This window comes from Sinohyriopsis cumingii, chromosome 18 (genome assembly GCF_028554795.1).
Source record: "Sinohyriopsis cumingii isolate HCF-2022 chromosome 18, ASM2855479v2, whole genome shotgun sequence".
In the NCBI taxonomy this organism is placed as follows: Eukaryota; Metazoa; Mollusca; class Bivalvia; order Unionida; family Unionidae; genus Sinohyriopsis; species Sinohyriopsis cumingii.
In genome coordinates, this window is record NC_142978.1 from 14,993,680 (window position 1) to 15,009,066 (window position 15,387).

At 35.5% G+C, this 15,387-nt stretch overlaps 1 protein-coding gene across 2 annotated transcripts; it reads right to left on the bottom strand.

Annotated features, from left to right (window-relative positions):
- Nucleotides 1–9,361: 9,361 nt before the first annotated feature.
- On the bottom strand, nt 9,362–13,411 carry LOC149776133 (uncharacterized). Of its 2 annotated transcripts, XM_089942403.1 has the most exons (3): nt 13,202–13,411; nt 10,396–11,537; nt 9,362–10,347 (listed from the first exon to the last, which is right to left on the bottom strand). In XM_089942403.1, exons 1-3 carry the CDS (start codon nt 13,204–13,206, stop codon nt 9,785–9,787), a joined length of 1,710 nt encoding a protein of 569 aa, XP_089798529.1. In that variant the 5' UTR covers nt 13,207–13,411; the 3' UTR covers nt 9,362–9,784. The 2 variants fall into 2 exon arrangements, with proteins under 2 accessions (XP_089798529.1, XP_089798528.1); XM_089942402.1 differs by having other exon boundaries at nt 9,362–11,537.
- Nucleotides 13,412–15,387: the final 1,976 nt, after the last annotated feature.

Here is a 15,387-nt window from a genome sequence, read left to right on the forward strand (position 1 = left end):
GTACGATCACCAAGTTTTTTTCAGTCTGACTTATCAGAGAAAAACACATCTGATAATGAATATAAAGTCGACAATAAATTAGTTGTATATGGATCTCTTATAAAAACGATAATAATTTAAAACTGAACATCCCTCTCCAATAAAAAAATATCAGAGAGGAATTCCTCCAGTGTCACATAATCCTGGATAGAACGAAAACTGTTGATTAAATCATTTAGAGCTCTCCCATAAAATAAAAGTTAGATTAATATTTAATACTTGTTCTCCAATGTAGTTTGACAGGAAGAGAAGAAGATGCTCATTTTCTTGTGAGTGAACAATCACGCTGGGCTAGAGATGATGCCAATGAATGGGAAGATTCAGAAAATTAATGCACAGAGTTTCAATGAACGGAGGAAGTTGAGAGAAACAATTGACCAGAATAGGAAAAAGTTTTACATTCATTCATGAATTATTGAATTCTTGGAAGAGTATGGTTTTACCTCTGAGAATTTTTTCTTAAAATAGAAGAATTCCACAACTCTTTTTCAAGAATTAAAGTATTGTTCAGTTTTCAGTTTTAGGACAAATAGCTATTTTCATTCAGCTTACTATCTTTACATCTGACAGAAATTTGTGTGTCCGCTATCTATACAAGGCCCTGTTTAATGGTACTGTCTGTCTGTCCGTCCATGAACTTTGAATAATAGATGATCAACATTGTTAGTTATTAGATATATCCATAACTCTTTTCCCCAGATTTGCATCTGTTTTATCTGTTGCACGATGTTTGTCCCAGCATCAAAGGTTAAGGTCACTAGTTTAGATATTTTGGATGGGTTGATGATCCAATATTTTGAGATTTTGTGTGCCATTTCATCTCTTGCTTTGTATACATTATTTCAAATGAACTAATCAAAGAGGAATACTATCAAATCTATCAATATAGACTTGTTACTCACATATTTTCCATAAACGTATAAATAAAACAGTTGTATCTTTGGATTGTGATTAGTGGATTATGCCTGATCATCACCCTGTTTTGTTGTCATCCCATTTACAAGTAAAAATCATCAGATATTTTTCAGTTGAAGCCCTTTTACCAATGGAATAGCTGTTTACTTAAGAACATAATAAAACTTGTCTTGAGTGACCTGTCCGGTGAGCATCCATTTGTCATTTACTACTACATATATCTATCATGGATAATTTTGTATAAATGGATTGTCATGAGTGACTACCTGCCTAATGCAACCATTGGTCATGATATTTAGATTATAAAAAAACAACATGTCAACACTTATGTGAATAACCGCATCAGAAGCCCAACATTAAGCACCATTGATCTTTACTTAGTCCTTTGTAAATAGGACTGCTTAGGAAGATCTGCTATTAAAAACTGCATTGAAAAGCAGAGAAACACCATTGACTTTTATTTAATCATTTGAAACCGCGACCGCTTAGGAGGATTTGTATCAAACAATAAAAAAAGATTGTCTAGATACTAGTTTACTAAACTTTTAGGGGTCATTGAGATCGTCTGCAACCTGAATGAACGTAACCCGGACTAATACGCATATCAGCAGCCGAATTTATTGTGCCAAGGTCATGTAAATTCCAACTATGATTAACCATTCCTTTTTCAAAGGAAGCCAATAACATACATAGCCAATTCAACTGTACATCTTGTTTCTTTTTATGTGGATAAACCGTGTAAAGACCTTAATGGCACAACGAAAAACTTCCTTAATGGTCTTCACTGTAGCGCTCCGGTACATTGTTTGCCTTTGGAGACGAACCTTAATGACTGGTTTAAGTGAAGTTTCTTTCTTTCTCTTTAATGAGTATCGTTTTACAGAGTTGTGTTGTATGTTGCTTTTTATTTTTTTTCTATTAAACCCCACACCAAGCTGTCATCTGATTGATAGGGTAGTCTCGTACATCACTTGCGTGTCTCTTAATGTCGGCGGTGAATTAAACATTTGTCTCTCAATAAAGTTAATTTCGCTTCTATCTGGGTTAATTCTATTTCTGATTTAATTCAAAAGATGCATATGTATTCTTATTGACCCAAAATATGAGCAAAGCTACTTCAGGGCAAGTCATATACAGAATGAACAAGTGTTTCCCTAATTAACGGTGCTACCTTTCGGGTTCTGGTCAGGCTTCCGAAAAAAAAATCATTAACTGAGTGGACTGTCGAGTTTAGCTTACGTTGCATAAATTGAAAATCATCTGGACGAATTATTGATTGGTATTAATTATAATACCAGACAAACATAATTCTTTGCGATAATGTTAGGACTGAAAAGCTTCTGAGCCTTCAAGAATGCCGTCTGGCGCGCTTGGTGCTCTTTTAGAATTAAAAATTGAAACGGCACGTCTGCTGTTGAACGTTGATTAAGTATGTGCAATAGCTTATATAATATCAAAGAAATACCACAAATTAAATTCAAGCTAGACTATTGCCTTTTGTAACTTATTTAACCAGATTTTATTTTATATAAAACAAGGACAATGATAAGATCTAGTGTCATTGGAATGTTGGGCAGAGTTCATCATGTAGGTAATATAATAACAAACTACGTAGTGGTCTGAGGCCACGTCCGTATAAATACAATATGGTATGTAAAAATAATTAAAACAATACATGAGTAAAACAACAATAGTAAGAAAAATCGCATACACATGCTATTAAAATCGAGTTGAAAGTTATAGAACTGTTACGCTAACCATATCTTAACCCTCCCCACACCTTGGCGGATCGAACAGATATTTTAGTGCTTGTCTTAGTGATATCTATTAGATTTCATACGTTGCATCCCTTAGTATGTAATGTTAACTAAATATAGCCTGTGACAGTGGAGCATTGTACATCGGCCTTAAATGATGGAGGTAATTGACTTCAAAATGATACTTTCTAAGTTTAGTATGACTACGTAGCAGAGAGAAGCCATTGCAGGCGTATTTGAGTGAAAGGTATTTGTACAAACACGGACCGGCAGTGGAAAATTGCTTATTTATGAGTCCATTCTAGTAGTGTGCCTCCCTTGTCTTGATCACGTAGGTCTTGTAGGAACATTATTCCAATCTGAACAACTTAATTTTAATTGCATGCGGTGACTTGCGGACGCATCCGATGAAATTCACAGACCTGAAGCGCAGAAATATCTGCCCGATTCGCCAAGGTGTAGATCATATCTGAACCTTGGCTAGCGAAGATGCAGTTACACACGCGTTTAAATGTAACCGGTAAGTTGCTAGTTTGCTGCTAAGGTCCAAGTCTATTTTTAGACTGTTTACTGCTTGATTTTTAGACGATGGTACTAATGCTTATAATAGTCTAATGCACTCCCCCCCCCCCCATTGGAAATTGCACCAACTCGAAGCGTCTATTATGATACTATGATATTTATGGAAAACCCGTTTTTTTTTTATAAATAGTGAGTCTTTTACACCAGCTATGACACGTGGGCACTACTCTCAGATTTCGACATGGGAAATAAGATCAAATGAAAATTAAGGTTTCAGTTTAATCTTATGCGTATTTCTCCACCTTGGATTTTAATTTGGGTAATTTGACTAGATACAATTCAATAGAGGCTGCACATAAAGATTTACTTGCCAAGGGTCACTTTGTTCCATGTTGTTCGACAAACTGTTTTCCTTCAACTGACTGGTTTAATTAAAATTTCGGATATCTCTCGCAGGTTTTGCCTGTATTCATGTAAGGTTAGCACAGGTCCTAATGGCAATATTTAATCAACTTTGTGAAACTGTTTAAAATTATTTTGCTTTTATTAGATGTAAACTTTGCATACATGGATTAACCAGTTTTTATTTTTCATTCCTTGGAAGTATGAATGGAGAGAAACGCTAAATAAACGTAAAAAAATAGAAATGGTCAGTCCTTGAATATGTTTGTTGCTAAGTTTTAGACCCGTTCCAAAATTAAATGGTAAGACTTTAAACATTATGTTGCTAAATGTTAAGCTTATATAATGAATCATGTGATATGTAAAACATGCATTCGTGCTTTTAATATTTAAATAAAAACAGAAAAATGGCTTTAAAATAAAAAAAACAACAAACTAAAATAAATTAACAGTATATAATTAGTAAAGTACATTATTAAGATCAGAATATTTGTTCTCCAAGATTGTCATCTTTATCCATAACGATCTTTCCGTTTTGGATAACACAATTACTTGTTGATGATCAGATTTATCATATAATGTTTGATATCTGTATTTAAGAAATGAAAATCTGTAAATAACAATCCTGATGTTTTAGCATTACCAGGGAAGAAAAGAAATGCATAACGTTTTAAGAAAGGAGGCAGCGAAAGTATACAAACTGTAAAAAAAGCTATTTGGAACAGGTTAGAGAGGAGCTAGATGTTTGCAGCAGAACAAGCGGTTGAACTGCGAACTTCTTAATGGTATTGTTTTCTTTTTACATCAATTACCAGCGAGATTGTTTCAAATGTTGATATGACTGTTGGTTTCTGTTTCTGTATGTTTATATGATTGATCTTGACCTAATATTGAGATATATTTTTTATATTAGTATAAGTAGATATTTTATATATAGGGACATAGAAATTGTCACAAAGTGGCACATTAAATACATAGAATGCATGACATTATACTAAATACAAATTCTTACATGCAACCCAGTATGCTATTGTGTATGTATGTGTGTGTGTGTTTATATCAATAGTGAAACAATATTTGTGATATACCTAAATGAAATCTTGTTGGTACGTCGTTTTACAAGCTCCTTGATCAATTATCAACAGTGTATCAAAATTTACTTGCCTGGCATTTGTACACAGACTTCCTGCTAGACTACTTTAAATAAGCGATATACTTTTCAGCTTTAAAATATCTATTAACGATCTAAATGAAAACATCCAAATTTAAAGGGATTTCGAAAACTCTGATACGTAAATGTATAAAATGCTTTGTTATTGATTGGTTGTTACTTGTTTTGTTTGAGCTTTTTCTTATAAATGAACATTAAATGTAAATACGTTGCATATGAATTGATTTTAAAAAGGAGTGAACTTTAATTTTAAACAGTAGTTTACTAGAGTCAAGAACTAAATAACTCGTAAATAGGTTTGTTTCATGTCCAAATGTTTATGTATTAAATGAATAGTGCTTAGACCAAAGCACAGGCGAGAGAGCCCATGTATATACTTGAATACAATTTTTGAACCCATACAACTGACCTTTCTTTTTCGAGTCTCTATTCTATCTGTGAGTCTTTCTTTAGAACATTTCTGTCCTCTTTTCTGTGTGTTTGGATGTGTATTTGTTTGTTTCTGTATGTCTGTGTTTTTCCCTATCAACCATTTGTCCCTACAAATACATTTCACCCTATAAATTTGTTTGACCATATAAACCCCATGACGTCACCAATGTTCAATTTCCATTGACCCCCGGGTGACATTCCCATGTTAAATTCCCATTGACGCCAAAATGCAAACCCCATATTTTAACGTTAAAGTCCCATTGACGCTTAAGTGCCCCACTATATACTTACATTACATTTTATGATTCAGAAAATTTGTCATTGCAGTTTCGGACCCATTTTTAACTTTACTGCTTATATCGGTTGGTTTCTATCTCGTTGTATATAAAATAGTTCGTCCACTGTTGTTTTTACCTAGGTGAGCATCCCCATCATAACCATGGAACTTACGATGTACATTAACGCATTTTCGATATTGCGCAAGCGTATAAGTATTTATTTATCCAAATTTTTATATAAAAAAGATTGCGCACATAGAACATGTTTGGTTTGAAATTTTTAAGTTTTGAAAGAGTTAAATATCCTCAGCTACGTCGAGATTGTGCCAGGTAAATAGTTTCCGGGACAGGAGGTGAGTTTGGATTCATAATGGACCGGAAGCAGACTATGCCTATTTCTGATTTATTTTCTGCAAAATACTTCTACATTCTGGTCGTAAGAGTTCAATTAAATTTTTTCACTACAGACGCATTTTTTTTCTGAGTACGTAATAATATTTTAGACTAACTGTATCAGGTCCATATGCTTTACACATATCATAACTGTTAAAAGCATGCAGTTTAATTTCGATTTTTGGAATCATACTCACTTCTTGTGTTCTTGTTGTAAGCCTACAGACGTGTTTTCTGTTATACTTAGACATCATTCTAAAGGAAAACATTTGCTTGGACTATTCAGTGGAAATAGAAAGTGCTCATTATTTATGCTATAATATTATTTTGAAACTGTTGTGAATTATTCAAAGGAGTTCTGAACGATGACATCTTGACAACGTCAAGATTCTTGGCGGGCCAGTACCTTTCCAGTTGTTAAATTTCTGCAGAACTTTTATTCATTTAGGACTCTCCTAAAATTTTATCGAGATTATTCTGGATTCACATCGTAATACTGTAAGTTCCTCTCACATTTTCATTTAGGACTTTGATAATTAAATTCTTTGTTAAGCTTTACAAACTTTGTTGGTTTTGCTTCTTTCTGTTACTTTTTTTATGACAATAGAGTCGTAACAATAGTTAATTCGTCAATTTATGTCATGTTCTTACAGTGTTTTCTATTGGTGCTCCCTTCCTTGACTTTTTACAGTTAATGCGTCATTTGTTTTTATAATGTTCTTTCAGTATTTTCTATTGGTACTCCCTTTCTTTGCTTGTAATAGTTAATGTTTGAAATTTATCTCAACTTGTTCTAGTCAATGCATCAATTTATATGATGTTCTTTTATTGTTTTCTGTTTGTACTCCCTTTCTCAACTTGTACTAGTTAATGCGTCAATTGATATAAGCTATTTCCGTGTTTTCTATTGCTACTCCCTTTCTTATCTTGTAATAGTTAATGCGACAGTTAATATCTTGTTCAAGCGCTGTCAAGGTTCTCCCTTTCCCTTTTCTTCGCTTGTAACAACAAATGGTCTTGGGTCACAATTAGTACTGGCGGTTCAGTACCCATGAATGTGGTCCAGTCTTTGTTTTTTTTTTCCCCTCTCGCATTGGTCGTGATACACGAGTTAGATTTAGACATTCTTGGTATTGGTTTAAAGGTAACTATTTATTCGTTAAAATTTGAGCATTATGGAGTCGTTGTGCGTATTTCGGCGATAGTAAGTAATGAGGCGTTTATGCTGATCAGAAATTTAAATCTGATACCAATTGTACAGTGCTTTGTTTACAGTCCAGCCTCTCAAAAATTGCCGGAGAACTTATGACAAGAACTTTACCGTGAGTTCATCTTTGAAGGTATTTAAGTTTAACGTATACTTTATTAGTATTTGGACAAGGTGGAAAGTTCAGTAATAGGAAACAAACGTAGAGATATAGATAAAAATAAATTGTAACCTGAGTCATTTTTATGTCAAATATAATACTGCTGAGCCGTGCCATTTACTGTTATTATTGTCGAAGAAAGTTTGGCGTAAGGCAAGGGAGTTTACGGTCTAATTCCATTTGCTAAAACCTAATGAAATAAAATATGCTTAGATCAGAATACAACAAACACTACAGTTACGGATCACTAGATATATTTATATGTATGTTATTTTCATACAATAACCTGGCTATACAAACCAAACGACGGCCATGAATACTGACAACAGTTAGACAATATAAAGGATACATTAGAGCGAGTACACACATTGAATGCAAATCGTATCTACTGAACAATAGAAAGTTGCCGTAGAAAAGGTATGGTCGTGAGTTACCGACTTACAAGTTACAGTGTTCGTAACACTGCATTATCAATGATGCTTTGTGAGTTACCGACTTACAAGTTACAGTGTTCGTAACACTGCATTATCAATGATGCTTCGTGAGTTACCGACTTACAAATTATAGTGTTCGTAACACTGCATTATTAATGATGCTTCGTGAGTTACCGACTTACAAATTATAGTGTTCGTAACACTGCATTATTAATGATGCTTCGTGAGTTACCGACTTAGAATTATAGTGTTCGTAACACTGCATTATTAATGATGCTTCGTAAGTTACCGACTTACAAATTATAGTGTTCATAACACTGCATTATCAATGATGCTTCGTGAGTTACCGACTTATAAATTATAGTGTTCGTAACACTGCATTATCAATGATGCTTCGTGAGTTACCGACTTACAAATTATAGTGTTCGTATCGCTGCATTATCAATTATGCTTCATTTACACTCTTACGTTATATCTGTTCCACTTTGATTACGGCCTGTGGGTCACGGTCATGAGAGGGAGGGGACGTGGGTGGGGTGCGTATGATAAAAGGCGTGAGGATTGTCCGTGTCGAGCAATGGAAACATTACTACGTGCATTTGCTTCCAGGACCATCAGCACTCTCACTTTTGTTTCAGTGATGTACATTTACGCCTTCTCTTCATACGTTAGGTCTCTTAGTTGTGACAGTTTTGAAACAGAAGCCCGCCGTCGCATAACTGAAGGTTCGAATGCAAAACGTATAACCCTGGGCTTGGCTAAATGCTGTGTCAAGATCAATATACCTGGTGAAAAGAATTATCCCACAGTTATAATTATTCACAGTGCAGCGTATTGTGTTGGAACCTTCTCATGCTTGGCTTTGTTCAGTTGAAAGTGCAAAGCAACTTTTTCATCCAGCAAAATTTATTACCAAGACAAAATGAAGGTTAAGTTTTGTTTTCTTGTCTTATTTTCCAAATCTTTCAGCTAAAAGGAATGCTCATTCTAAAATTGTTTTTTAAACTGGAGCCACTGACATACCTCAACTTATTTTTATCATAATTTGTTTATATTTTTGCACCATCCAGCTCGATGGGAGAATTGCACAGGAATCCCCAAGGCCAAAAATACCTTATACCCACTGACTGTGTACGCTTCTTATATTTTTTTTCTTCAAAGTACGTTTTATTGAGAGATCCACCAAAACCATTTGGTCATTCTCTTTTTACATTTTTGCGATTAAATTCAGCCTTAATGCTGAATTTGGAGTCAACTCTGTGTGTGTGTGTGTGTGTTAAATCCATGAATGTAGCGGCAGGTACGATATTTTTAATATATATCTACATATACCAAGCCATTTCGTACCGTACCATTCATGTATATTTAAGGTAATATGATAGATACAACACAAAAGGTAACATGATAGATACAACACAAAAGGTAATATGATAGATGCAACACAAAAACTAATATGATAGATACAACACAAAAGGTAATATGAGAGATACAATACAAAAGATAATATGATATATACAACACAAAAGGTATTATGATAGATACAATACAAAAGGTAATATGATAGATACAATACAAACGGTAACATGATAGAAACAACATAAAAGAGGGGATGTATATCTGATTTGCAAGACAAAAACAAATAAAACATATCGCCTTTATAATTGGCTTTATTTTCTTGTCTAATAAGAAAAGAAAAAATTGTATTTGTGAATTGCAAGACAAACTTTGGTCATGGCATGATACGTTCTATATGTACTTATATCAGCAAGAAATCAACTCTGAACGTGCTAAAGGTTAACGTGATAACGAAGTAAGGACATTAATTGTTTTAAAAAAAAATAATTTTAATGGAAAACAATTAAAACCTGCAGAGATGTGAATTAGTCGGTGAAATCCATGTTAATTGTTTTTATGTAACTTTAACTTAAAACATTGAAGAGAGTACGATATCAAGAAATCACTAACAGACATCTACAATAAAAAATTTTATAAAGAGAAATTATGTTGTTGCTATATGCGATTAAAAGACAAATGAACCAACAAAAAGACAGAAGAAAAAAATAAGTCTCACTCTTCAATCACACCCTAAGCTTGGGTTTTCACATTTCAATGGGCACACGCCTTCCTGTTGCATCCAATTCTCGTCCTTCACGCACAAGGAGTCAGTACGTTTTGTCGCCGTCAGCTGATTCAAGAGCTGCCTCAGTCCATTGAGAAGCTGACCTTTGCTACCAGACTGATAATGCTTGTCTAGAGACTTCCGAACACGGTTGCTTCTTGCATCGATTTTGAGTATCTTCAACAGAGCAGCCAAAGCTTCGGACTCACCAGTTGACACCCTCCTGAAAGGTGGTTTGCGTTGATTCCCGCTTATTGAACCCAAAGAATCTGAACCTGATCCTCCGAATTTCTGACCGGTTCCACTGCTCCCCTGGCTTCCTCCTTGAGGTCCGAATCCTAAACTTGACCCGCTATTAATACTCTGAAGTCCTGATCCCGATCCAAAGTTATTTTGACTGCCACCTTGAGGTCCAAAACCTGATCCCGACCCGGATGTTTGACTCACCCCCTGAGGTCCATAACCTGATCCAGATCCAGAATACATTTGATTACCTATTTGTGGTCCAGATCCTGACCCTGATCCTGAATAGATTTGACTACCTCCTTGTGGTCCAGATCCTGAGCCAGATACTTGACCACTCCCTTGAGGTCCATAACCTGATCCTGATCCAGAATACATTTGACTACCTCCATGTGGTCCAGATCCTGACCCTGATCCTGAAAGCATTTGACTACCTCCTTGTGGTCCAGATCCTGACCCAAATAATTGACTACTCCCTTGAGGCCCATAACCTGATCCCGATCCAGAATACACTTGATTACCTCCATGTGGTCCAGAACCTGATCCCGATACTTGACTACTCCCTTGAGGTCCATAACCTGATCCAGATCCAGAATACATTTGACTACCTACGTGTGGTCCAGACCCTGACCCTGATCCTGAATACATTTGACTACCTCCTATTAGTCCAGATGCTGAACCCGATCCTGAATGCATTTGGCTGCCATTATGTGGTCCAGACCCAGATCCAATTCCAGAATACATCTGACTACCGCCTTGAGGTCCGAATACAGAGCTGAGTTGAGAGCCAGGTTGTCCGCGGTAACAGCCGAGGATGTATGGAAAATCGAATGTGATGCGGTACTCGTACCTGCCATCTTCAGTAGTACGGCCATGACATTCATCCAACTCGGATTTATCTACAAGTGTTCCATCTACCTCATAAGGGCCGTATATCGGGAAACCGTCGAGTGCCACACCATAAAGACGACTGTATTGCTCAGATACATCGTAGAGACAGTTTGGAAACTGGTGATAGTGATATCGCCCCAACATATCTGGATGAGCGTTGCAGTCATCGAAGACCTCGCTGCATGGACCCTCTACTGCGTTGAACCCTTCTGCAGAGTAGGGGTTGAACAGGGGAACACCGTTACTGGCGAAGGCAGTGACGCCCATGCCCAGACATTCGTAATCATTGTCTGAATTCTCGTCTCTGTCAAGTCGTAGTGGATTCTTGGGGATCAGGTATTCATAATTCTGCTCGCTAATTGTGTTCGGATTATCTTCGTTGGGAAATGTACCAGTAGTATGTTCTGGAATACCATTGCTCTTGAGCAGCCAGTAGTCATCGCTGTAATCCTCAAGTGTAATGCCTTTTTCTTTCAGGGTGTTTTGTTCCAACTCCGTCAGATAGGAAGCATTTACAATAGATGCCCAAGCGGATAGAGAGAAAATCAAGAAAACGACTGAGTCAATGCACGACCTGCAAAGAAAATAGGAAAACACAATGAGCATGTATTGTCTACATTTAATCAGAGTGCCATTTTGATTCGAAAACTCAATATTTGACGCATTGATAGATCATTTGTGGGCGGCCTACGTTCATTCTAACGTTTTGAAAATTCTGTAGTCTGCTTGTTGATGACTCTTTGACAGAAAATATATGCTTAAAATGATGTTCTGAACTCAAAATGTTGCTGATTTAGAAGAGTACAAATGAGTGAAAATAAATAAGATGTTTTATATTTCTTCATTTAGTCAATCAACTTGAAAAGAAGAACTCAGAGTGATCCTTTTACAGATAAAGTTTTGACTCTGTTGTGGGTCAGGAATAGACTTTATCATTTTAATATGATTTAAAACAATGTTAATTGTTTATCCGTTTTTATGGTCAAGGATTGGGGGTTTGAACCAAATCGAATCTAGCTTGATGTTTAGACTATTCATTTGCTTTGACCGACAGATGGACATAGTATAGGCGTAGTGCCATCAGATTTCTTCCCTGTACCTATATGTGGAGAAAACCAGAGTAGGACGTAATGTATACATTTATCCTAACCCTGGCACAAGGAGTCAGTAAGATCGTTAACAGTGGATTTTCCAGTCAAAAGAAATTAGGGAACTAATACCACTAACAAGTGGCAGGATGTATATATATCCCTCTTCAGACGAACAGTCTGCTGTCCTCATTAGCTGAATGAGGCCAGGATAGAAATTTTACTGTACATGGCGATCAGTATATTAGGTTAAGGAAGACTCCGGGAAAAACCACCTACCCACAAGAAACTACTCTCACTTACACATGTTGGTCATGCCGAGACTTCAACCCATGGTACATTTTCGTTCCAGAACACAAGCATATTTGTACACACAATTCCGTGACACTAAAAAGGTGAGAACTGACAAATATTTTTTTTAAAGTATCAATGACAAAATAATTTTTTTATTTCTTATTTTAAACGCTTATCATATCTTTTTCTTATTATTAGAAGTTAGCAGTGGAATGTGTTTTTACATGGATGATTTGTTCTAGCTGTACGTTGCAATTCAGTAGGCACGTAAGATACTATACACGGACTCACCAAAAAATGGTACTTATCTTCAATACATTAGTGTTTAGAAAACATCATAAAACCCAGATTTGTAAATTTGCATTGATAATAACCATTGCTGCCAATTAATAATGCACTTGTTTTCTTGTTTGCATTGTAAACGTAATTTGAATAGTTTATTATATTTCTGAAAAATATTCATCGAACTGTTTCTAGTAGCTCTAAGTGGTACCACTTATGTCAAGCTATTTTGCAATTTTGCGTGTTTTCTTTTGTTTTTGTTTACATGAGAAAACCGCCAAATTGCAGTTGTCAGATCCCGAGATCTAACCGACATTGATACGTAACACGAACTGAAACGCGGTATGTCGAATATATTATATTATGGACATTCGAAAATAAAAAGATGTATTGCATTTTTCACATTATGTTGCTCCTGCGTAAACAATTGGAACTGACGTCAAAGATTCATGCTTTAGCCAATCTTTCATTAGTATATTATTTTCCAGTTTCGAAAATGTCGGGACTATGACAAACATTTCTTCACTAACTAAATTAATGCACAGAAAGGAAAGGAAATGTATGTATTGCTTACCGCATGCTTTATCCTGTGCGTTTCCCAATTCTTTGTATATATTTGGTTCCACAACCCTACACCAGTTTCTTCGTCCTCACCCCATTTAGATAAGACCGCAGATCCTTTTATATCCACGAAAGCCGCTGATACCCAATCATCCGTGGAGCATGTTTCCCTTACTATTGAAAGAATATCTAAAACTCCTTTATGCCTGTCAGTGGTATGTGTACTTGAACTTGATCGCATTTCTGTTTTAATAACACACGTACCTAATTAGCATGTCCAGCTATGAATACAGTCGTGACTTGTGTTGCAATCCGTTGTCAGTACCGTTTTCCAAATGAATGTAGTCAAAAAGTTAAGAATAAAAACGTGACGATCATTACAAAATGCGGGGGTGCAAAAAATTAGGTAAAAATGTTCCCACTAAAAAGGTTATGTATTGTCAGATGTGAAGGATATCATCGAAATCTGAGGAAATCACGTCTTCATATTATTTATAGGTCTGACTCTACAAACTTCTTTGTTTGTGCTACAATGGAGCTATGCGATTATTCATGTAAAGTATTTAAAGAATGCAGCAAAATTAATTTGTGTATAATTATACATCATCGATTGCAAGAGGAATAAAGAACACATTTATTTCCTTTTGTATTTATTTGTTTATTTGTCAAAAGACTTAAACTTGGATTTATATAATTACTTTATCTTTCTACAGCAAAAGTATGGAACAGCAACAAAACAATCACCACTAACAACAAGATCAAAACTAGAGCAACTTCAATGGCTCGCTACAAATCCCCACGCCTTTTACTGTATATACCAACCCCCCCCCCCCTCCATATCCCTCGTCCTCAATCCAACCCCCTGACAGTGATCCAAGGGTTATGATTTATTGTCCGTCATATTTAATGTGCATTGATAATGTCACGGAAGATGCAAGGTTTACTAGAAAATATTTGGAAATTTAATTGAAATTGAAGTTATTTTTTTCATCTAAACTATGAGACAACTTAGTAGATTCACCTTGTACCTATGCAAAACATATTCATTACAATATTGAACGTAATAAAATAAGAAAGTCTGTAATAATCGATTCCACTTTAAAAGAAAACTTCCAGCTGAGAAATAATTCCGACTTACTCTGCTATACTTTGCATTTAAATTTGAAAGAGTACTTTAACTTGGGAGTACATAAAAACACGCATATTTCTTATCCCCATTTTAGGTTCAATGCATCACTTTACCTACGGACCTAATCACTTTACCTACGTACCTGATCACTTTACCTACTGATCTAATCACTTTGCCTACGGACCTAATCACTTTACCTACGGACCTAATCACTTTACCTACGGACCTAATCGCTTTACCTACGGACCTAATCACTTTACCTACGGACCTAATCAGATTATGCCACATGTACTTCATGAATTTCACATCGGATATACCTACCTGATCCACAAATTTGATAAAACTACATATATTGTTTGCGTGCAAGAAATAAATAATTAAATAAATTGAAAAATTCCAATTCCAGAACCTCCTATAAATTACTTGACCAGTGGGATTAGTAAGACCATTAGCGAATACGAAATAAGCTGATATCTTTCAACATTGTGAATAATCCAACCAAACAACTTTTAGTCAACTCGACACTTTTAGGATAGGTAATGTAAATATTATATCAGTTTAACATGAAAACAAATGATGTGGGTATTTAATGCATACTTGTTTGCATCTTCCAGCCGAAAAAAGTATTGTCAGGTCTGCTTGTGTTAAAGAATTAGATTAGAAATATAAATGAATGTATGTAGCGGCAAGTGATACATACATACATACATACACACACACACACATACATACATACATACATACACACACACACATACATACATACATGCACACACACATACATGCATACATACATACATACATACATACATACACACACACACATATACATACATGCATACATACATACATACATACATACATACACACACACATACATACCTACATACACACAGACAGACATACATACATTATAATTTCAGACTGGGACACTACAGAGTGAGTTTGAAATTCCTTAACCAGGTCATTATAATTTCAGACTGGGACACTACAGAGTGAGTTTGAAATTCCTTAACCAGGTCATTATACTTTCAGACCGGGACACTACAGAGTGAGTTTGAAATTCCTTA